Genomic DNA, 22,720 nt, shown 5'->3' with positions numbered 1-22,720 from the left:
TTTGTCTGAATTCTAATTTCAGTCACATTACCAAGAATCCACAGGAGACTAAGGACATTCAGATGCAATATATTCCTGCATTCTAGACAATCGCCTGTCTATTACCGCTATATTCAATATAAGAGAATTTGAGACAAACATCTTTTTAAAAAAAACTGCTCTATCAATACATGGCATTGGAGAACCCACACTGATAGCGGAGGTTTATGACTAGGCAAAGAATCACAACTGTGGCAGCAACAAGTATCTTCGTTGCCAATGCTGCAAGCTCATCTGCTGCATTCAGAGTAACAACTCAACTGGGATAGTGAATGAGAAAATGCCAAAGAAGAAGTTTTGAGCAATATGCTGTCTCAACAGAGAGTTCATTTTCTACGTTAAAAAATAAAGACTGATTTTTGTTTTTAAAGATAAACACTAAAACTCTCTTTCAAAAGGAAAAGCTACAAGCCATCTATCTTGGATTTAAACCGAGTATAATTTCTTCAGTTTCTTCTGTGCTACTGGATAATTTTGTATTTCAAACCAATAGTCTGTTTTGCCTCCCTAATGAATCTTCCTGGAGTGGTTACTTCTTAGAGTCTTTCTGTCCACTTAAAATATTTTTAGCTTGCTGTTAAAAAGGAGAGAGACACAATATATGGACAGGAGAGTGGGCAACGCCTAATTCTTTGTGCAGCACATGCCTAACTCTTACCAAATCGCTTTTTGTTGTTATAACATCATGAATATTTTTTCTGGTATCTTTATACAATTCTGTAGATAAATTGGTCCTTTTCCTAGAGATACGTATATACTGAAGTAACAGACCAATCTTTTGAATAATCACTTGACAAGGTGGGTGAGGTAATATCTTTTATTGGACCAACTTCTGTTGATGTTCAAGTTACACAGAGCTTTTCTTCAGAGCTCTTCTTGCCCCTTTCACCAACAGAAGTTGGTCCAATAAAGATATTAATCTTACCCATTTTATCTCTCTAATAGTGTGGCCCTGATAACACTGCAAACAAATGATTGAGTGCACATCCTACCTTGGAATCTCACTGAACCTGTCCAGTTTTGCAGCATTAACCACAGTAATACCTCCTTGCCCTAAAACAACTTCTGATGGTTTTTTTTCCCCTCTGAGTACCTTTTCTTAAAACCGATACACTTGAAAGCTACAAAAATTGTATCTTCAATGCTCAGGGAATAAACTGTTGGATCTGCTGTATTTCTTCAACATGATGATGCATGTGAAAAGAACCAAGCAGCACTTGTAGAAGGTACAATCATTTTACCCTCTTTGATACTTTGAAGAGACATTTATAATACAAAAAGCTAACAGAGAGCCTGATCCTGCTACAGTCAATGGGAGTTTTGTTATTGACTTAAAAGGAAGCAGGATCAGGTCACAATACATAAAAAGATGAAAATATTAACTGATGTCTGTAGCTCATGGCTAATTGATGAGTTGGCAAGACTTTGAAACTGACCTTCTGCACTGTCTTTAAAGTCAAGCTACTATTAAAGGTTAAAATTAATTAATCTGGAGTAGTTTCAGATACTAGTGTCCAGAGGGATGCTAAAACAAATTATTATAAAAGAAAACTATTTATTGTCAATGCAGTGCTCATTGCTCAGTATTTGAAAAGACTTCAAACTATCCTTAGTTTCCTATTACATTCCTATACTCTGAACCATGTTACCACTACTTCAGGACATTTAACTAATGCTGAATGACAACTTCACCCAGGGGCCCTAATTCAGCAAAACCCTTAAGCACATGCCTAACAAAGCAGTTGCTTAAAGTCATCCCTATTGGGCAAAGCAATTAAGCATGTGCTTAAATCCCACTGAAGTCAAGAGGACTTAAGCATGTGTTTTAAGTGCTTTGTTGAATTTTCCTGCTGTGCAACCTTAAAAGTTAGGCACATGCTTAAATACCTTTCTGATTAATGGCCTAGATTAATACAAATATTCAATTTTTTCAGTGTTATAATTTTCCAATCAATTCCTCCTGATGGTACAGTTAAAATTAGACACCCTGCATCACCATTTAAGAAATGCCTTCACTACTTAGTGAAAGTAACATTCCCTAAATAACAGCAACGTGGACAAGTTTATTCCTCCTACAGCAGTGGGAAACAACTGGAAAAAGTTAGCTACAATTAATCATCACATGGGTTCTATTGTGATCTTTTGTAGCTATCCGTCATCCTTCTCTTTCCTCCCTTTCCAGGGCATTCTACCAGATTTGATAGAGTACTGTGTAAAATATTCTGGTGCCAAAATGAAGAAGAAATGTAGGTAAGGATGTATGGGAAAAATCTTGAAGGTCCTGTAAAAATCTTAAAAATTCAGATATGGTTAAGTGGTTTCCTTTATAATCATAGACAGCATGACAAGAAAACCCAGAATGTGTGTTCTAACTTATTCTGAAACATAAGAAAAAATGAATAACTAAAGAGAATATCCTTTATCATGTAATGTATTTTTGGTAGACTGCACCGACCAGCATTTAAAGGGGGCAAGGCTGGGACAACATGACTATGCTCAACATGTACATACGATGACAGCAACAACTGATACTTCAATGCATCCAGGAAACAAAGAAAAAAATGGAGACATCCTCAAACATCCAGCTCTGCCCTACTGTGGCATTAGAACTAAAATTAATTCTTTCCCCAGAATGTAGGTTTTTTATATTTATATTTTGTCTGGAAGAGTATTTGGGACCAAACCCAAATTGTCTTTGCGTGAACTGTAGGAAATAACTTTTTAGGTAATGGAGAAATCTAAGCAGTCTTTTGCTGTGTCTCAGTAAGTGAGGACCAAATTTTCTGAATGTTTAATAATTCTGGTTACTCTTAGTTATCTGAAAAATTAATTTCACAGATATTTTTAAAAGGTAGTGTTCCTGTGTTTTTCTTTAGAGCCACTATTATTTCTTTCAACCTTGCACTTATCTATTCTAAACAAACATGTTCTTTTAAATAATAACTAACAGCTTTTCTTAGAATAAAGCACATATTGAATTAAATCCTTGCCCTACTGAAATTAATGGGGTGTTCTGTTATTTACTTCAATGGGCCTAGATTTCACTCCCTGCACACAAATGGGCTGCAAATACTGCTGAACACATGCCTTATGTTAGTTATTCCAAAGCCCAGGAAAGTTCAAATTAAGCCCTTCCGTTGTAACCAGAACACTTTTTTTTTTTTTTTTTTTTTTACCTGTGACTTGCAGTTTATCACCAGTGACTTCAACTTTCAGATAAATCCTTCCTCTCTTCTCTGTGTGATCCATTCCACACAGACTTGGGACATTTATTACACATTGTTTGTGAACATTCATATCGCAAGCTGTGGATCAAGAAAGAAAAGGTTCAGAAAATGATGGCATGAATGGAAGTCGATATATTTATGCTAAATATGTGTGGGAAATGTGAATGGTAACACTATTCTATCACACCTGTTTAATTGTTGTTTATTTTTTACTGACCAAAACGCTATGGCCATCCTAATAAAGGAAATTTGATAGACAATATCATTTAAAAAACTGAAGTATTAACCACAACAAAAGGCTCAGCTTTAGTCACCTATACATTTCTTATTAATGGAATGTAAACAGACAAAATAAAGAGTCCATGGAATAAAGATCTGATTCAAAATATAAAAACATTCACTATAAATTATTGTAACCAACACAGAAATTGACAGCATGCTTATTGATGAAATACAGTGCTGTAAATAATTTTTGCAAATTTCCGTAACAACATGGGGGGAGGGAGACAAAATGAGAGAAAAGACTGATCATGCTGATGTAATGGAAGAAGAAATGTCAGGATTTGGACATGGCCTGGATATGTGATCTAGAGAGAAGGCAGTCAAAAATTATATTCATGTTACCTACCCTGGTGACAGGTTAATGGTGGTTATACCATCAATGACAAAGAAAAGGGTGAGTGGATGTTTTGAGATGGAAGATAAGGAATTCAAATATTAATCATATTAAATTAGTAATGAGAAATCTAGCGAGAGATTTCAGAGAGACAAGCTGAGATGCAGAATTGGAAGAAGAGATAGTCCATGCTCTGCCCCCATCACCACAATAAATATTCTGGAACCAGTGACAGAATGGTGAAAAGAACTGAGAGGACAGGATTTCAAGGAGACGATGATAGAGCATGCCAATAGCACACAAGAGATCAAGGGATATGAGGGTGTAATATTTGTCCATAACGAGGTCATCATGAACATTGATTTGGAATGGAGCAGTAGGCAACTAGTTTGGAAGGAAGGTGGGATAACAATGGAGAGGGGAAATCAAGACAATGGTTGTAGGCAGTGCATTTGTGGAGTCTGGAGGTGACGTGAAGCAAGGAGATGGGGCAGTAGTAGCAGATAGTCAGACCAGAGCATGGCTGTATTGACTGAATACAAATAATATTTATGCATTTTAAACCATTGTCTGTTTTTGCCACCCCTGTGTAGACCAAAGGGTGATTCCTTTTGCCTATCTCCTGGGAAACAAATTCCACACAACTTACGGTTGCTGCGGGGGTGACAATGAAATATGGGATCTTAGCTAGCAGCTGGACTGAATCAAGGTCTCCACAAAGGATTCATCCCTTCCACCCCAAATAGAACCTTCTTCAGAACTGAGAGGGCAAATACACTTTAGCCACACCAGATTCAATTGATTCCCTTTTCAATAACCAAGATGGTTTACATTAGCATATTTTTACAGCATTTTCCCCACTGAAGGAGGTTTGGCTGATTTATATTGTTTTACTAAGAGTCTTCAATAATGAAATATTCATTTGAAATATACAGTACTGTAATTAACTGTAATTGAAACAATGTTTTTCCAGTCAAAGGGAAGAGAACACTTGCTGCCTAATGGTTTCACTTATTATCTAAAAGGCCCTTTTAACAACATTAGAAAAAACTTACTGTCACATTTCATGCCTTGATGTAGAAGTCCATATAGCAATGATCCACAATGGTCACAGAATGTAGGGCTTCCATATGTGTGGATTTTAAACTTGTGTTTGCTTCTGGGATCCTAAGGAGGAGGCAGAAATAGGTTCTCAAGTAATGTCTAATAAAACTGCAAACCAAATTTCATATATTACTGTAAATGTTGAACACATTAAAGCGCCACAATTTATGTAGTAGAAAAGCACACTTTGTACTGTAGAATACAGTATATTCACGAGGTACGTGCTAGTTCAGTGAATATAGGCTATCAATTTGCACTTAAAACACACACACTGACAGCAGTCATTGCTTCTAAATAAAGATATATGATATTTGGAAATAAACGTGTCTTGGAAGTTTATTATAACACTCAAAATAAGTGCTTTATTCTGAACAACACGGAAAATACGACTGTAAAGATGATGTTGAAATATTGTAAATTTGTAATCTGTATTATTGTAAAGGAAAATGAGCTAATTTTAACTTGGTACGTGCTAAATATTTTACTCAGACTGCTATTCCTGACAGAAATTCCAACTAAAAAATTAACAGTGAGGAGACATCTTAATGCCACTGGAAATTTGGAAAAGATTTCTAGTTTAGGACTAGTGAAATGGATTACATCCAAATCACTTAAATCAAACAAATACTGTACTATAACTCCAAATATACAAAGGCCCAGACTTCAAGGAATGCTAAAAGCCCACAGTTTCAGTAGGAACTGTGGATACTAAGAACCTCTGAAAATTAGATCCAATATATCTAATGAAATATAAACACAAAGATTCAATAGTTTAATTATATAAGGCCTGCAGGTATAGCTCTTTACATGCATATGCTGTATTAATTGTGTATTTACACACACACACACACACACACACACACACACACACACAAATAATACAACAAAGCTTGAAAAGTCATACCACCTAATACAACAACATAGAAAATATTGTGCTAATATGTTATCACTAATATTCTGATGATTGCCCATGGCCAAATTCAGCCCTGGTTTCACTTCATGGACTTAGAGAGATGCAGATTTAGGAATCACAATTTCCCACCCCCACCCCTCTCAAAATATGGCTACACCCCTATTTTAGTGAAGATTGTGGTTATACTGTGATCTTTGTCAAATGACATACAGAACCTTTCCTATTTGGAAGTGGATCAACTGAAAAATGACTGATTTTGAATCCAAAATTAACTGCATCATCACTCTTTTTTTGGTTTTGGGGTGAGGGTGTTTGTTTTGTTTTGTTTCTTTCTGCCCATGTTCATATTATTTCACATTTAGAGTATCATCATACATTCATCAAAAATAAAGTAACATGTCAACTTAAAGCTTGCCAGTAAAGGTAATTTCAGATTTTCAGCTAACACTTGAGAAGATTCATAAGCAGAATGCAATACCTTTTGTAAAATGGAAAAATTGCTATTATTATTAGAAAAGAAAACACGCTTCTAATACAACTGCTTTATTAAATTACAAATTAAGGACCACCCAACAATTTTTATCATCATAATGTGAATAAGAAAAGGTAAAATCTGTTATATATACAACTCTTTGAGTTTAATGTATTAGCATAAATTTGATGAAAAGGTCCTTTTTTGGTTAATATTTTGGTATGTTTTTTCTGTATTTCTTAAGAGTTTTATCATATATTTATAACAAAAGTATTATGAAATTTTATTAATATTTAATTAATAATGATTTGTGTATTAAATATATATAAAATAAAATCTTCAGAATTTCAGATCTGAATAATTTCCTTATTATTTATGTAATGTATTGTCCAAGCTGATTAGTGAAGCATGCAGAGAGATTTCAAGTTGACAATATATTACATTATTTGTGTTTATTTCTCAGCCTGAAATATGAAATGAAAAGAAATGCTGTACAACATTTATTTTGTGAACACTGTTAATCTAAATTGAACTACACTCAAAATTGTCCCAAGAACATCTGTTTGTTATTTATTAAAGATACAGCCAATAGGATCTTGTGGTATGAGGTCATGGGAATGTGACATTTCAGAAGGGTTATCTGAAGAATAGAAGCAAACAGTTCCTCTGAAGGAGTAGTAGTATACAGTAATATCTAAACCATTTAAAATAAAGTTTCAATACTAACTCTTCATTCTGTTTCTAATTAGGAAGCAGCCAGGGTTCATGCTGCCTTAACTTATAATTATATAGAGACATTATTTTGCTAACCACTGTTTCTGTTGCTAAGGTCAATAAATCTGTTGCTAAGACTTATACAGAAGAGGCACTTTTTAAAAAAACTTTTGTCAAACATCTGCCATAAAAGACATTTAAGGTTGATGGATTATAAAACTGTAAGTATAAGGGAAAAGCAAACATAGAAAATTATCGCTGTGAATGCTTAATCAATAATGGGCTGTACCTGTAATAATACACTAAAACTGTAAAAAGTATTGTCAAATAGTTGTAGTATAGAAATACTTGTACAATACATTATCTATAGATATATATTGCCTCTGGCTGGTACATACGAGTTAAAGTGATCATCTATCAAATATTTACAATTATACTTGTCTGACACTATTGATTCTGCTCCCAATTTTCTTTAAATCAGGTCGATAAATTCTTTGTTGCATTTAGCTATTAGTTTGCAAACATGGAAGTCATGTTGTAGCCCGATCTATAGATTATGTAATATTCCCATATATCACTTTGAGGGCAGATAAGCTTCTTGTCCAAGATCAGGCCAGGTATTATAAAAATGACTATCCAGTTGGGAACCCTGATGTGCACAGTTGCAGTGCTCACGGTATCAGAATACTTCTCTATTTCCAAGTAGTTTATTAATACATTTAGCAGAGTCTCTAACTCAGGAAGGTAGATACATATACATTATTTTCCTCATCACTATCACCTTCCCTCTCATCACCAGTGGTCATCGTTCTGGCTCCTTCCAAGGAGTTCTCTCTCTCTCCTACTACGCACAGGTGGGATGCAGCTTTTATAAGATGTTACGCTGACACCACTATATCAATGCATATTCAGTAGGGTTTTTTTCCCTTTTCCATATTTCCTCATCCTACTAATGTTGAGGTGTCCTCCTATAGGTTAGTATATTGATACATGTAACTACCCTTTCAGCTCATGATCATATCCATCACTCCTTGCTTAAGCAGATTTGCGGTTACTACTTCCTTGTTCCTTGTGATAGCACTTGAACATTCTAACACCTACCATTAAGCAAGCATGCCTTAATTCTGAAAATCTAAAGGTAACCATTGACCTATGTCAAGAGTCACAGCTTATTTCACCACACTTATGCTTCAGCTAATGTCTTACAGGAGACAAGATACTGTAGGTTTCTTGCATTACAGCTGAACGTAATGAAAGCAGCTAAATATAATGAAGGCAAGGCAGTGAATTTAGTAAAGGCAAGCTAGCCCTATAGGCTACAATATGTTATTTGACTTTACAATTTCATGTTATATAGCTAATTCCATTATTTTATCCAATTTTTATTGTATTATTATAGTGGCTTAATATGCTTTAAAGCATTCACGTTTGTATATATCAGTAAGCTGTTTAATGTCTGTTATATTTAGCCTGAAAGTAGATAATAAAAATAAAGTGTTGGGTTCATTATATACATGTTGTAATTATGAAATACCTTTTTACTTTTTTTGTTTTTGTTTTATTTGTTAAATTACCATTCAAACATTTGGCAAAAGCAGGATTATTCCATACAAACAGATCATGCTGTGTGCTGTAACTAGAAAGGTTATTTAACCATATGCAGCACCTTTTTCACTCATTTTGATTATGTATACATTTGTTAAATAGTGGGACACCAGAGATTGCTCCATTACCAGATAGCTCCATTAAACTGACATGTGTGCTTAATGTGACTATCATGAGTACTTCCATTGAAATCAGGCTACTCATGGTAGTATAGGTAAGCATGTGCAGAAGTGTTTACAGGATCAGGGCCTAACTGTATAGCCTAATAATATTGTCTGATATTAGGAAAGGCTAGACCACTTTTGTCATAAGGTCACATAACAATGAGCCTCCAATGGGACTACCACTTGCTTAATCTTACCTAACTATACAATAACGTTAATGAGTAAAACATTTTATGAAACTTTCAAATTACAAACATATAAACCAACAGCATGGAGACTTGGGGGGCAAGTTCTGTCCTCAGATATCTCCAGAAAACAACTATTGACAAGCAGAATTATATATATGCACATGAGGGAAGAATTCAGTTCTCACTTATTACCAGTAAAATGCTACCAAAATAAATCAACTGGGATACAAAACGATAGGACTTACACTGGCTTTCACAAATACTTATAAGGCTCTCCATTATACACGCATATATAATTTAAAGCATCACTCAATTTTTTACATTTAATTTAATAGTAGTTTCCTGCCCCACTTAAGAAAATGCCTGTAGTGCTGTGTTTAAAATAACACACACAGTATGAATTAGATCTTTTGAGCAGCAGTACATTTGTTCTGACCATTTTAGTCTATAAACTCACATCCACAAAAAAAGGCTCCTTGTTGGCTGAGTGTAAATGCAGCAAAATATCAAGACTCCTGCTGAAATGGAAACTCTCCTTTAATATGAAATCCATTAAAATTTTTTCCAGTTGCTTGATTGACAGCAAACACAAAAACCTCAGGAACTTTTTAATGCTAGAAAATGACAGGAGGCATTTTCCATCAGCCTAACACACACACTTTTTTTAATCCTGTGTTTTCTGTTGGGCAACAAGTCATGGATGATTCATGTTACCACTGTAAAACATCTTTCCCATTCTGGGCTGGCATTTAGATATCTAGCTGACTAGATCTGCAGGGAATGCTGTTCTATTTGTGTGTTTAATCTTATACGGCACTACAGGACTTCAAATTGTCAGTGCAGTATCCTTGTCACAGCTTGGAATATGAAATGGTACAAGCACACCTCTAAAGCCATGATTTCAAGGCAAATGCATTACCCAGACCATTGCCTAAGATTACTAAACCAGGAAAAGGGGTATGCACATCTGTGTGTGTGTGTGTGTGTGTGTGTGTGTGGGGGGGGGGGGGGGGGGGGGGGGAAGGACCTGAGATAAAATCATTCAGAAGATGGAGCCTTTTATAATAATCTCTTCCACATATTCTAAAACAATATCTGAGAATTCACATACGAGCACTTCAGTCATTACTTTGCTTCCCAATTGTATGGGTATAGCAAATAAAATGTGAAATTCCATAAAACAGCCTTTGAAAATAGGTTCCATGATATGATAAGGATGTAGCAAACTTGAAGTAAACATGAAAATGTATGAAAAGGGTACAATCTATTTAGCTTAATGTATCAGATTAGATAGAACACTACATATTTACCAACCAACACACACTAGGTAGATCATTGATGTAATGACTTTTGTAATATTATAACAGTAACATTCTTCTGTGAATGAAGCTGCTTGAACAATTGCCCTAAGGCACTGAGCAGAAACATTCTTCCCATTGACTATCCACCTGTTGTCTTCATCAATGTGGATGCTGCATTTCCCTTGAATGTTTAGGCTCCCATATGTCACCCTTGTAGTATCCTGGAAGCAAAGAGTTCACAGGATCTTTATCTAATCTCATATCCTGTTATATTTTAAGGAGGAGTCCAGTGGCTGGTAGTAAATGGCATTGTGTTTATTGCTTAATGGCAGAAGTATCAGGTGTTTACTTTGAGGAGGAAAGCTTCTATGAGCTAGATCTATCTTTGCATGTGAGGCTCCAGATTGTGCCTGTACTCCGTCAGTTAAAAATGTGCGCTAGTGCCAGAAGAAAACAAAAAACCACAAAGGAATCCTTGAGCACCGGAAAAGCCTATTAAGATTTCTCTCACACTGTATCCACCAAATTCTAGGAATTCTATTAATACTAATGAGGCAGGAGCTGCCAGCATGTGTACCATGTGAAATGCGTATTACTTATTAAACATTGCTCTTTTAGCTCACTTAAGGCTTGGTCCTGTGAGTTCCTGCAGGTCTGGATCCATAATAATAAAAGGGATTCCATCTCATGCCTATGTTTGAAATCCTCATTCAATAACACTCTCAGATAAATCAAGCCCAGAAGCAGATTTTTAGTCATGAATAGTTTTTAGATATAAGGTAATTTAGTGGTCCTGGTATACAAAAGACTTGCAGTTAAAAAAATAGTCATGAAAAACAGGAAAGAGTCAAAGCATAGATTTGTTGAAATGTACCATATCAGAGATCACAGTAACAGCATACAAAGCTATTACATATGATTAAATGTCTAGTATTGAGCCGCACATTGCTCACAACTCTGTATCTTACTCCCAGCAACAAAGTCAACACTGTTATAAGAGGAGAAGAACAACATTTTAGATATATCCTAATTATAGGTCTGGCTTGTTACTGAGAAAATTAAAACACTCATCAAGTCATATTGTTATGTTCTAACAACTGAATTATATTAGGAGAAGTTAAAAATATATTGTTAACAGAAAAAGTATGGGTAAATCAAGAAGTTTGCCATTAAAATGCTTAACATCAAATGCTTACTTTTGTTATTTTATGTATTCTGAGATTTGTTCTCTAAACAGAACTACAGCAACCCAGTGATGCATCTCTCATTGATCAGAAAGATATTCACTTATTGTGATATTCAGACATCTGACATGGGTTTCTTCTCCTATGGCTGGAACAACAACTGAATCTACCATTTATTGGCATGTTTCCCATTAAAGTTAACATGCATGTGTCACGCTGGTCATATTGGGGGGGTGGTGTATTTATTATATTATTTAACATCAATATGTCAAAATCATAATAATTCATATGAGATATGCCATGTCAGATACTGTTAGAAAGGCTAAAATGTGCTAAGTAAGATGATAATGTCTATGTTCATGTGTTATATGTGTAATGGAAGTTATGGCTATGTTTGATATATCTGTATTTCAAATTGTGCTGTGTCTGGGACACACCCCAGACAGAATGGCTGCAGCAATAGCCTGCTTAATGGCCCATTGAGAAATTCACAGGTACAAGGGGCCCAGGGGGAGAAGCCAGGGATATACCTGATGACTCATCAGGTACTTACTCATGTGACTCTGGAGTCCATTTTGTTTCCTGCAAAATTCCACAAACAGAATGGCACAGACCAAAGAACATAAGAGGCTGTTGCCCGGGATCCATTTTGTCTTCAGTCACCAGTCTTTAGTTTGTCTTTCAGTGATCACCTACCTCTGGATCAACTCATCTAGTGAAGCTGTGAAACAAAGGACTGAGACCCATCCAGGTACTGGATGTATACCAGAGGGACTATACAAGCCTGCAAACTCCACAATTCTTCTAGAAACCTGATATATATGGACTTCCAAATCATTTGTATGTATCTCATTGCTTTTAATCCTGTAACATTTCTCTTATAGTTTTCTTTCTTTCTTTTTATAATAAACGTTTAGTTTTATTTACTAAAGGATTGGCTGGCAGCGTGGTATTTTGGGTAAGATCTAAACTTATATTGATCTGGTACTGTGGCTGACCCTTTGGGGTCAGGAGAAACCTTTTTGGTAAAGAGCATAGAGTTTAAATAACTGGTCTCTTTACTGGACCTAGTGGCTGACTGGGAGCCAGAGACTGAAATGCAGTAAAGAGGGCTGTGTATATCTTTATTTTGGCTTCTTGATAACTAGTGTGGGGAATCAGAAGCACTGCTTGTGGCTGGTTGGGAAGTCTGACTTCAGTGTCACCCACCAGTGCTGGGAGAATCTGCTCTCCTTTTGCAGCCTGCCCTGACCTTGGCATTTTCAGGTGGCTACCCTAGGCACGGACGGGTCACAGCTTGCATTATGGGATTATGTACATTATGTGCATTATGGGATTATGTACATATATTAAGGGGAAAACATGACCCTTTGCCAACACACGAGTAAACTGTTAGGATTATATGCCCAGTAGCCATAACACCAAATTATCTAGTGGCTAACACACTAGACTGGGAGCCAGTACTCCTAAATTCTATTCCTGCCTGCATATGCTCCTTGTTTAACACTGTGCAGAAATTTTGTACCTATGTATCCACTTACTCATGTGTAAAGTGGGTTTGATAATACTTTCACTTCATTTTATATATAAAGTGAAAAACAAACTAACAGTAAAGAAAAAACAAATAATGAATGTTTGTCTAGATTTACACTATTTAAGGGTTATGAATCCTGTAACCTTTAGAAAGCGCAAAGAACAACAGTACATTTATACTTACCTAGAAACATGCCACTGCTGTAATTTTCTTACTCTGTCCACTTTTAGTCAAAGTTAACCTTCAATAATTCCTCACCAGAAACACCTCTGGCTATAATATTTTAGTAGCAAACGTGACCAAGCCAAGGCAGAACCTGGCAAACTGATTGTCAAGCAATGACTTCTATTTGAAAGAAAATTGAATTTTGCATTAAACCTGGCAAAGATTAATCATAAAAACTCTAAAGGGAAAATTCACTCCTCTTTTCACAGCATCAGTAAAAAGACAATGGGAAAACTGTGCTAATCCTGCCTCATTAAGCAGTGCTGAGTGATACATAAATTGAAATGTGTAATGTTATTACGGGATGAAAAGAACCAAATCCCTTGCTGCCTGCTCACACCTGTCTTCCAATATCAAAGCACATTTTCACTATGGTGAATTAGGGTAACTGGATTTAATCTAGATAAATGAGAAAGGAAAGCTCTTGCAATCTGGGATGTAGGTATTTCATTATTTTGTCCCCTTAGAAACAGATACTCCTTCCATAGCTTTGTGCGTTTTACCGCTGGTATTGGCTAAGACAGGCATAAAGCCAACCAATGTTATGCAAGCTGCCACATCAATACACCTTATAGGCCATACAGAGATACACAATTTCCATTTTCATTAATGAGAATCATGTAGCTGACCCCCCCCCCCATGCAGATTTGAAAAATCTCAGCTGTATTTGCTAATCTCAAACACAATGCTGCTACTCTAGTCTTGGGTCACATTTAAGCAGAGACTGCCAAACACGATGAAGCAGATAATAGCAGACTGTGGATTTGTGACATGATAGGGTTTACCCAAAAAGAAGTAGACAAAGAGTGCTCCAATTTATTAATTGACAATTAAATCCAAATCCGAGGCCAAACTTCCAAAGTTGTACAACTAGAGAAGTAATTTACTCCCCCAAACAGGCTGATAAGGACAGATCATTGTGCTCCTTACTCCACTTCACTCCTATTCCTTTAAATATACTAGATAGGAGAAGAGACTCAAATACATTTTCACTCCTCTAGAGGAAGAACAACATATAGGCACATAAGCTAACCGCATTTAAAAAAAACAAATAAAAAAAACCGATGCATTTTCATTAAACTAAAGATAAGTTCTTCTCCCTGCAGCAACACGAGCACAATTTATTACTCTCCGGTAGCTAATATAGTTAATCAATTGGCATTATGAATGTTTCCAATAAACTTTGGAGCAGAAAGTGTAAAACTGACAATCTAAGGCACTATTTCTATGCCATAGTTAAATCTTAACTAACGAGAGAAATTAATTTTGATGTACTTTCTCTGGCCAGCAACACTTCGCAGTTGCCCTGATGCAAATGTTATGAACAACTAATTAGCTAATATTGGTGGAAATATAAGTATAGACATATATTGGCGATGCCAGGCAAAAGCTAAATAAATAAATTACAAAACATACTTGACACTTACAATAGTAAAGACATGGGATGTGGACAGCAATGCTGATTTGACTTTTGTATTTAAAGATGCATATGTGTTCTTAAAGAAAAGGTCTGTTATTTCTCAGATGCCAATAGGAATTGGAAGTCGGACTGGAAGTTCCAGACCTTAGCTTGGTTTATAACATCATAACAAATGCTACTGCACATAAGCCACCTTGGACGATTAGCCATCAAAGATCTGCTATGACATCTATCCTGAGAAATGCCTCCTTAAAGTCAAGTAGTAATAATATGGATTAAGGGAAATTTAACTACTGGCCATGTTAGATGACTCTGGAAAATAAAGCGGGGAAAAAAGAAAAATGCTACCTTAGATTATGAGAGTAAGAAAGGCTCAGATTGTTTTAAATTCTATATTGGAACAGCATATTGATTAACAGAGTAGGAGTCACAGTTGGGATTTCTGGAATGCATTTGTGGCCCTGCCGCTAACTTGCTGTTTAACCTTGGTTAAGTCTCATCCTCTCTCTGTTCCTCAGTTTCACTAGTGTACAAAATTAGAATAACACCATGCAGTGCTGTTGCAAAGTCAAATGCATTAACATTCATATAAAGTGCAAAAATGCTATACTATCATACAGTGAATAAATCAATTATTTACATAAGGCCATGATGTGCATTACAGTAGTTCACACAACTCAAGACTTAAGACAGAGTCAGGACATATGGATTTTATTTCCAGCTCTACTTCTGACATGCGGTGTGGCTTTGAGTAAGTCTTAACTTATCTGTGCTTCGGCTTCCCCATCTTCAATTTACTAGCTTTTGTAAAGCACTATAAAAGTGCTATGCATTTTTCTTCTTCTTCTTCAATTCCTGTATATCAGCTCAGCAGTGACAATGGGGCTGAATGAAATCTTTCCACCACTTTCTGTGTTGTACCAACTTCACCGATCTTTAAATCATTCTCTTCTATGTCATTCTTCACCATGTCCATCTAATGCATCCTTGGTTTTCCTCTATTTCTAGTTTCTTGCACTCTGGTATGTCTCACCTTTCTAGTGTATCCTTTCTGGGTCCATTCTTGACACACAACCAAAACATCTGAGTCGTCTTTCTTGAATTTTCTATAACATTATTTCTAGCCCGTGTCATTTTCTTATCACTTCATTTTTTATTTTCTGCAACCTTAAAACTCTCTGTATTCCCCTCAGTCAGTTCATTTCCACAGGCATTATCTTTTGTTCATCAGCTTTCGTCAAACTCCAGCATTTTGACTGTACAGCTGTATCAGTACTACTTTTGTCTCATATACACGGATTTTTGTTTTTATCGAAATGTCTTCAGATCTTGAAGGGTTTTTTGAATGTTGTAGTGGCTACTCCGATTCTTCTTTTTATGCCATCTTCACAATTCCCATTCTTCAATACTAGTCCTCCAAAGTACACACATTTTTCTATTTCTTCTAATTCTTTGTCTCCAACTTCAATCCTTACCTCTTCCACTTGTCTTTCAATTACCATAAATTTTGTCTTCTCCTTGCTGATCTTCAGTCTGAATTTTCTGCTTTCTCTGCCCTCTTTGGTCAATGATATGAGAGTGATATCATCTGCAAATCTAAGGTTATTCATCTCTTCTCACGTGATATGACTCCTCCCAACCTCTATGTATTAGTTATTCATTATTAACTTATAATGTACCAAATAAACTATAAAAATTATTGCTTTTGATGCAAGTAGATTCGTGTTATGATCCCATTACACACTCTGCCCCACAAAAATACAACGGACAACACCTACTGTTTACCTATATGCACCTAAAAATGGTCTGCAGTATAAGGCACAGGAAGGAATCAAGAGCAGAGATTTAAGTGGAATAAGCCCTTGAAAATTTACAGCAAGAAAATATTACAAGGATATTGCCCTCTGAGCAGCCTGTGCACCTCGGTACCCTGAAAATCCATCCGTTGGCAGCTGCAAAAAGGAATCTTGTGTAGCCAGTGTCTGTGTGAAATTGACAGACTCAGCAAGGAACACGGAATGGTTCTTTGCATATACATCTCCAACCCAGCCAGCTTTGCCTATCTCAAGCCCCCCTCTGTTTGAGCTCAGAGCTGCCCAGCCTGTCTGACAGGAAGTCCGCAGACAATGGGTTTGGGACATCGGGCATTTCAGCCATTCTACTATACTTTCTACCACTCTGGTTTGCACTTAATTTAATGTGTATGAATCAATTTCCCTCTATAATGATTTCTATGAAGGGCAATCTATTAACTCACTTAGCAGAAGAACTCAGCAATAGTAAAGACAGTGACTGCGTAGTTATATTTGTTTCAAAGGAGTTACTGTATAGGACTTTCCATTAGAAAATGAATAAAATATGACACTATTTAGAAACAACCATATGGAAATGCCAATGAAAATACTGGTGGACCATGTGGAAACATATTTCTACCGCTAGTTTATTTTTGTAATAATGTGTGTCATCCAGTGTACGGAGGCGTAGGAAAGGCTAGCTAATGTGAGTCACACACAGAAAACCTCTTGTTCACTAGTACTACCAAATAGGAAACGCTTAACAGTTCCATTACACTGAAATATCAGCTGTGATTAGGCTGCAGTCCAGTACCTGGGTCTAGATCTCTCCTCAAAGGCAATACCCACTTCCCTCTGAAAGAAATGGTCTTAATGGCCATCAACTGCTAGATTGAAGCTCAAGGAATGAGGGCTGAAAGGAAAGAATGATTATCAGACCAGTTTCCACCAGTATGTACAATATATATTGTAGGCAAGTATACCCTGCAATGATGAAAGTTAACAGAAGTTCTCCATCCAATTCCCTTTGCACTGTAGAGAGAGTGTATAACTTCAGGAGAAAGCTGAACTTTATTTACTGGAAAACAGAGAGAAGATCCTATGAAGAGGCTACCTGTGGATTTTCCAGGAGGCTACGTCTGAAGGGGGAAAAAAAACCCACCCTTGGATACCAATCAGAATATACTGCTTTGATGTGCTGTAGTATATCAAATATGTCTTACAATATCCTCCATTAAAAACTAGATCAACATGGAACTTTGTTGTGACAGATCAGAGAAAACTGTGCAATTTGTGTTGAATATACAGTACTTATAACACATTTACCTTACCATTGATTAATGATCCAGTTAATCAAAAATACTAAAGAAAAATCTACTGCATTTTTTCTGGGTAGGAAAAAAAATCCTAGCTACTTCCCATACTTTACTCATTCAAAATTTCTGTCGACTTCAGTTGGAGCTTTGCCTGAGTAAGGCCTTCAGATTCTGGCACACTGAGGCTCCGTTACATTATATCTCATAAAACGGTGAGTACAACTCACTAACTAAATCAACATTCAGATGCAGTATCAGTTTCCGAAAGTGTATCTGCTCTTTACCCTATGTTTTTCTGCTGGGATGGTCAAATATCGTCCACAAAGTTATACACTGATATGGCAGCTTAGGCCTGGGTCTGTAGTTTGTGCCAAGAAGCCAGGCTCTGATACTGGAAATAATAAACAACTTCCATTGTTTGACATCTGGTTTCTATGATCACAATCCAGGACGTGAGGAAGAGAAATAATATAACATGCTTTGTTAATTGATAACCAGCAATATCCGGTTTCTGATTCCACAGGGCGGCACAGGTGTAATCACTAAAAAAAACCTAGGAGAGGAGTCCTGTCTCAGACAGCAAGAGAGACAATTTGAAATATGCAGAAATTATTGGGCGATGTGTCTGTGATATGCAGGACATCAGACTAAAATATCATAATGTCCCCTTCTGGCTTTGAAATCTATAACATTGCCTTTAAAAGATTTTTATTTTAAATTTCCTTCTGGGGAGTCGGCCCTATCAAGGGCTCTGCTGTCTCCTGTGAACAACAGTGCAGCATGAGTTTTAAGTGTACTAGGGGTCACAGCACCTTCACTGCTTTAAGAGTTAATTATGTTAATGATCCCTGATTCAGTGAGATGTTTCTGGGGATGGTGGTGTAGGGAAAATTGGCATGATATATCTAGGGTCCAGTAAAACTAGAAGAGGATGGGAATTAATATAGCAAAAACCTGAAAGAACGAGTTGGGGAGGCCTAGTACGAGTGAGTGAATTAATATCGTTCGAAGGTGGGGGAATGACAACATATAAAATACCTTCAGATCACTAATACATACATACATAATTTTTTTTTAAGCACATAAATTTCCAATTTCCTTTTTCCAAGGAAAATTAGATGTACTAACAAGATGCCCTGTTCTGAAGCTTATTCAATGCAGCACCAGCACTAAAATTTCAATCAGGAATAAAACCCTAATTTGGCTGTACGGTTTCAATAGCACATTGTACACAAAAGGAACAAAATGATCAAATTCTTCAGAATCGGGAGGTTCTGGGAAAGGAAAGCAGCATCCTGAAAGTGAGAGAAGGCCATCGGCAACTAACTACACAACAGATCTAGGGACAGTTCCAATGCTACCAACCAATCTGTGTAAAGTCTGAGGACACTGCCAAGTAACCAGAAGCTGCTACTGAAAAAAATAACTTCCATAGGTGGACAAATGTCCCCTATGATTTCCTTCCAGTAAAGAAGGATGAAGAGTGGTATATATAACCTGCTTTCTTATTTAGTAACCAAATAAGCCTTTTTCTGATTATATCAAACATACGCTATTTACAAAAAATGTTTAGAAAGAAGCACAGAAATATTTTTGGAAAAAACAGCACCAGGAAAAAATATCTACAAAAAACAAACATTAATGTTTTGTTACAATAAACTACTGGTTTTACTTTAATGTGTACATAATTTTTTCCTATTAGGTTACATGAATTAGGATATCCTAAAATATTTTGTCATTGAGCTATAAGATAATCCTTAGACACCTGTCTGAAATATGCTAACATAGGACTACTGCGTATAAGGCTGATTACATCTCTAGCAAGAAGTAAGAGTTTCATTATTTAAAAGGCTTTGGCAGCAGGGAGTGAATCTAGTCTTTTTCCACTGCCTCTCGTCTGCCAGAGCCTTTCACTGACGTGTGGCTACACAACCGCAGTGTGGACACAGGCTGCTTCTCACTGCAGCGCGTTGCTACACACAGGCTACACGCCGTGGCCAGTATGTTGTGTAGTCACAGCCTACATGGACTAATGGGAGTTAAATGTAAATTTATATGAAAAAGGTAAAGAAAGGAACCCAAATTCTTCACAACAAATTAATTCATTATAATTGAATGAATCGGAGCCGACAACACCAACTAAACCCCTCGCCAACCACTATTAAGACTCCTTGTGCCCCTTATTAAACTTTGACCTCATGAAAAGTCTATGTAAATAAGGCACTCCAGTAATAACCTACTCCCACATACATATATAGAGATGTTATCTGACAGTCAACTACTCTGGTCTGACACAGAGGTTGCTAAAGGAATATAATTGGGAACCAAAAGATCTATTCTATTCCTGGCACTTACATAGATTTCCTGTGTTACCTTTCATATCTCTGTCCTTCGTAACATAAAAAGGGGATATTACTAATGATACCTTACCAGATTTTAGTAGGGCTTACTTCCTAAGGTTTTTTTTTAAATGACTTAGATATCCTATGCTGCAATGTGCTTCTAGAAGTGCACAGTAGTAATACAACCTTTGGGGTTTGCTTTTCAAAAGTGCATATACAGGTTACACTTTCATTTCTCTCCATCCATCCTGGCTGTTTTTGTGACACGGCCAAGGAAAAATTGAGTTACAATAAAACAATCCCACTGAAGTCAGAGAGAGAAGTCAGAGAAAATAAAGGTTAGTATATTATCAGCACTCCTGCATGCCTCACCTTTATTTGGGTTTTCTCAGTTGCGTTATCTGCAAATGGCTCATTTTCTTCTTTCTATAGGTCACAAGGAGACTCAAAATATTGGGAAATAGGGTTTAACCACAGTTAAAGATTTTTAGATAGAGGTTTCAGTTCTCCCCTGGAATGCACCCTACATTAAAGGGTTTTATTATTATTATTATTAAGAGACACCTGGTCAGAGAATCAACCTATTTTGATTATTGTCTTTTGTTCATATCCTTGTTGTAGAGAATAGTACTGATTGAGCTGGCATATGGAGAAGGAAGATCTGTGCAACTGTACTCACAGGGGTTTATAATTTCCTAATTACCATACAGGCACTAAAATTTTGAAGAGAATCAGTATTTACTTGCTATTTTTTGTACATTCTTTTTTAACAAAGAAACTGCAGCATAATTATAGGAAGTGCATAAACAAAGGACCCTGTCGGAAGATGATTCGCTCTTATGAACAGATGAGAAACAATGGGGCAGGATTTTATTTTAGATTAAATTAAATTTAATCTTACAATGCAGAAGTCATGCCAATGAAGTAACTTTAAAAGACTGAATTTAAAAATTATATTTACTAATATAGTGCCTGTGTTTATTAAAAAGCTCATTTTATTTATTTTTAAAGCCTTCTAGATGTTAACCAATTAATGGTGGGAGTCTGAATTCATAAGGAGTCCTTAGCAAGAGAAGGGCACACTTAAACGGACTCTCAACACTAAACCAAACCTTATTTCTTGATTCTAAAATTGAAATCCTCTTCAGCCAGAAGGTAGCAAGACATACATGTATATTTTAATTATTTTAACACTATATATAATGTGATAGCATTAGCAAGGTGAAAGCAACAGTAATTAATACAATCTAAATCCAAAATTCTTTGGGCAGTTGTTAACCTCCTGATAGGTACAATATGATGAGTCATTTAATATTGATGTACAAGTACAGGCCAACTAGAGCACTCACATTTTCAGTTAAAGTTCTGAGGTTCTTTTATACTTGCAAAACAGCTACACAAAAGAAAGGCTGACACAGGCTCACCGTTGAAGGCCCTGTGATCCCAGAAGAGGAGCTTTGAGTTAAAGGGATTTTCCAGGTGCAAAGCTCAGGGAATGGGGCAGGAAGCATAGACTATATATTAACCTTTTAGATTTGTGTGAGACTCTAGAATGTGACAGACCCAACCCAGCTGCTTCTTAGGACAGGGCAGAAAGATCACCCTTGAGGATTCTGCAACAATTGCCAGTTTACAGTTTACCACCATCTCTGTTCAAAGAAACAGGATTTGTGTGTGTTTTCTAAATAAACAAATTACACTAAGAAAATACCTGACTGACTGATTTCTGCTCCAAAAAGGGGAAACTGGCCTGCAAAAAACTCAAATTTGCTATTACTCAGCAATGGGCAACATCTGTATGCATGTCAAATTTCAGGGAAAGATTAGATAGGCAGATTGTAAAGACTAAATGTGGTATTCAGCCAAAAGACTAGTTACCACCTTGATGGTAATTCAGCAAACTAATGTCTCTCCTGTACATAGTCTCCTTCATAAAATGATGTCAGTATCAGAGACTGACACTAGCCTGCATTTCCTCAAAGCAATATCATTTTCTGTTGCAAAGAGACTCTGAGTTTGTTTAATCTCATATAGAAAAGGTTATTGTCTTAATACACTGCCATGCTGCATAACACTGTGTCAGAAGTGAAGCTGCTCTGTAATAATTTATGAATACTGTATGTTGATCTGGTTATTGAGTTGTTTATTGTATGAATATATTGGTTTAGTTAAATGGGAAGCTGTAAGGAAAAGCAAGCAGGAAATTGGATTAAGATAAACTACCTCATGGCAAACATTTCAAGATGCCATTGGCTTTGAGGCGTCTGGTTTGACCTCCTGCTGAGTCTATAGAAGTGGTTTGGATGTGCAGGGCCAAGGCCTGGGAACTGACAAGAATAAAGGAACTCTATATGGATTATAAAGGACTCTATCCCCAAAGGAAGATAGGTTGGGGAATTGTTCAGAGAAACCACACTGACATAGGCATCTGTTGGGGTGTCTGAAGAAGCTAGGCCTTCCTCGGCTACGATCATGGGATGGAAAGCTATTTGGTACAATCGACATGCATGTGGACTGTTGTTTTAAAATCTTTTTTCTTTAAACTGCTCTATTCCTGTTAAAA

At 36.4% G+C, this 22,720-nt stretch overlaps 1 protein-coding gene across 2 annotated transcripts in view; it reads right to left on the bottom strand.

Moving 5' to 3' along the window:
- PRKCA (protein kinase C alpha) overlaps positions 1-22,720 on the bottom strand; it is a 266,528-nt gene that overhangs the window by 83,250 nt on the left and 160,558 nt on the right. For both annotated transcript variants that reach the window (XM_067547328.1, XM_067547329.1), the window contains exons 4-5: positions 4,938-5,049; positions 3,216-3,344 (exon numbers count right to left, since the gene is read on the bottom strand). In XM_067547328.1, coding sequence (XP_067403429.1) covers positions 3,216-3,344; positions 4,938-5,049 — 241 coding nt within the window. The remainder of the gene's footprint in view (positions 1-3,215; positions 3,345-4,937; positions 5,050-22,720) is intronic.

This window comes from Emydura macquarii, unplaced genomic scaffold (assembly GCF_026122565.2).
Source record: "Emydura macquarii macquarii isolate MOO-44397 ecotype Brisbane River unplaced genomic scaffold, CSIRO-AGI_Emac_v2 contig_1230, whole genome shotgun sequence".
NCBI lineage: Eukaryota > Metazoa > Chordata > Testudines > Chelidae > Emydura > Emydura macquarii.
Note: the sequence above shows the minus strand (reverse complement) of the source record. Positions and strands in the feature narration are given on the sequence as shown.